The sequence below is a fragment of the Protobothrops mucrosquamatus genome, unplaced genomic scaffold (assembly GCF_001527695.2).
Source record: "Protobothrops mucrosquamatus isolate PMUCROS unplaced genomic scaffold, P.Mucros_1.0 scaffold8781, whole genome shotgun sequence".
Taxonomy (NCBI): Eukaryota; Metazoa; Chordata; class Lepidosauria; order Squamata; family Viperidae; genus Protobothrops; species Protobothrops mucrosquamatus.
In genome coordinates this window covers 9,014-11,653 of record NW_015394575.1, presented here as the reverse complement: position 1 = coordinate 11,653, position 2,640 = coordinate 9,014, and the positions used below count along the sequence as shown (strand labels likewise).

Genomic DNA, 2,640 nt, shown 5'->3' with positions numbered 1-2,640 from the left:
GTGTGTCAAAGGGTTTCAGCTAGTAAGGCAAGAGAGAAAGATGTTTTATAAATAAGAGATAAGCAGCAGAAACCTTCAAGCTAAACAAAATGACTGGAAGAAGGAAGGAAGGAAGGAAGGAGAAGGAGGAGGAGGGGAGGGGGAGGAAAGAGAAGAAGCTGAAGGAGGAAGAAGGAAGGAAGGAAGGAAGGAAGGAAGGAGAAGGAGGAGGAGGGGAGGGGGAGGAAAGAGAAGAAGCTGAAGGAGGAAGAAGGAAGGAAGGAAGAAAGGAAGGAGAAGGAGGAGGAGGAGGGGAGGGGGAGGAAAGAGAAGAAGCTGAAGGAGGAAGAAGGGAGGGAGGGAGGGAGGGAGGGAGGAGGAGGAGGAGAGCAAAGACCTGCAAATAGAAGGAGAATGACTGTGGCAAAAGAAAGAAGAAATACTCTCAATACACTCAATTTCTAGCTAATTTTCCAGCTGGCACAGAAGACAATCCACGCCCCAAGCAGCCCACTAGGACATTTACCTGTAAAAACCGGTCTTTAAATTGTAGTTGCGCAGAATCCGCTCCGTGAAGGCGCAGGCAGAACCCTGGTGGGTTAAAAAGGGGACAAAATATCAGCCCCCCCACTCCAACCAGGAAGGAGTCCAGGCTGCTCACCACCCTGGCCAACCTGTTTTTTTTTTCCCTTCACAGCTGAATCAAAGGCTAACAAGAATCCTGAAAATTGGGCCGAGGGGCTTGAAGGGCCCTCGAGGGGCGTAGGTTGCCGACCCCTTCACTTCGTACTCCGAGTTCATTTTAAAAATGGCTTGTGGTCTCTTCCCAATCACCTTCTCCATGGTTTTCTGCCAGATGTTGTTGTCCCTTCCAGATATCTCACGTGGACAGAAAGAAGTGCAAACTTTGGGTGTCAAGGAATAGATTGGAGAATTGTTCCCCGTCAGTTTTGCAAGCGTCTTCTGATGTTAAAAACGGGCCACTGGAGCAGTAGATCTCCCAAAGGTCCAGATTTAATAATTGTAAGGACTGAATTGTCCTTTCTTTCCTTTCCTTCCTTCTCTCCTTCCTTCCTTCTCTCCCTAATCTTCCTTCCTCCCTCCATCTTCCTTCCTTCTCTCTCTCATCTTCCTTTCTTCCTTCTCTCCTTCATCTTCCTTCCTTCTCTCCTTCCTTCCTTTTCTCCGTCTTCCTTCCTTTTCTCCCTCATCTTCCTTCCTTCTTTCCCTCGTCTTCCTTTCCTTCCTTCATCTTCCTTCCTTTTCTCCTTCGTCTTCCTTCCTTCCTTCTCTCCCTCATCTTCCTTCCTTCCTCCATCTTCTTTCCTTCTCTCGTCTTCCTTTCTTCCTTCTCTCCTTCATCTTCCTTCCTTCCTTCTCTCCTTCGTTCCTTTTCTCCGTCTTCCTTCCTTTTCTCCCTCATCTTCCTTCCTTCTTTCCCTCATCCTCTTCTTCCTTCCTTCTCTCCCTCATCTTCCTTCCTTCGTCTTCCTTCCTTCCTTCTTCTTCCTTTTCTCCCCCGTCTTCCTTCCTTCTTTCCCTCGTCTTCCTTCCCTTCCTTCCTTCTCTCCCTCATCTTCCTTTCTTCCTTGTCTTCCTTCCTTCTCTCCATCTTCCTTCCTTCGTCTTCCTTCCTTCCTTCTTCTTCCTTTTCTTCGTCTTCCTTCTCTCCCTCATCTTCCTCCCTCCCTCCCTCCCTCCCTCTTTTTTTCTCCTTCTCTTGTTTTATTTATTCGAAACACCGTCATGTCCATAGTGGTAACAAGGTTACCGCAGATGTCATATTTGTCATTGCTCATTGCTGATAAAATTTAGGAAGTCTTCCACCCTGTTCCCTCCAGTTCCCCCGCCTTACCTTGCCCTTTGTCCCAGTCACATGAATGACGTTGAGTTGATTCAGGTCTTCGACCTGCCGGACAAAAAACCCTGGTCAGTTTTCGCTTTCAGTGTCATTACCCCCTACCAGGAATCCAGGAAGGGTAGAGCGCACCCTCTCTCCGCTCTTTGTCCCCCCCCCAAAGCACAAGAACCTCAAAAACAGGATTCTATGATGGGCAACCCCACTTGCCCATCATAGGAGTGAGGGAAGCCCCTGCCCCAAAGGCAAAAAGAACAAAAAAGTCATTTACCTTCAGACCGGTACGTTCCAGGAACCCAGCCATGGCTTGCAACTGCAGCTGGGGGTCTCCCCTTTCTTTCTTCACCTGCTCCAGGTAGCTGGCGTTGGTCTGGAGGGTGTTCAGCGTGCGGATGGCATCCTGGAATTGCAAGCAGGTGGACATCGAGGCGGTTAGGTTTTTCGCTCCTTCCATTGGGGGGAAAGGAACAGACAGAGCTGGTCCCAATTCTGGCTGCCCAAATCCTCCCCTTGAGAATCTCTCAAAAGTTTCCCTGATCACACACACACACACACACCCATCCCAAAAAAAGACACCTGAAATAGGAAGAGGTGGGCCTGGGGTTCAAGTTTTGTTTTGCACAGGCTGGTCTTTTCAGGACAAGACCAAGCGCTAGGAGAAAAAATCTGCTTATTACGGGATCCTTCCGGGCGAATTTTCGGCGGCTCCATTGCTGGAGGGCGAGACATGCGCCGTCCAGCCCTGTTAGACATTACTATCCGGAGTCCGTCCGTCATCCTGTCTCTATGAATGTTGCAACCCC

At 49.3% G+C, this 2,640-nt stretch overlaps 1 protein-coding gene across 1 annotated transcript in view; it reads right to left on the bottom strand.

Annotated features, from left to right (window-relative positions):
* Positions 1-2,261, bottom strand: part of FPGS (folylpolyglutamate synthase) — a 9,284-nt gene extending 7,023 nt beyond the window's left edge. Inside the window, exons 1-3 of the mRNA XM_015830139.1 lie at positions 2,109-2,261; positions 1,835-1,888; positions 506-570 (exon numbers count right to left, since the gene is read on the bottom strand). Coding sequence (XP_015685625.1) covers positions 506-570; positions 1,835-1,888; positions 2,109-2,261 — 272 coding nt within the window. The remainder of the gene's footprint in view (positions 1-505; positions 571-1,834; positions 1,889-2,108) is intronic.
* Between the last annotated feature and the right edge of the window lie 379 nt (positions 2,262-2,640).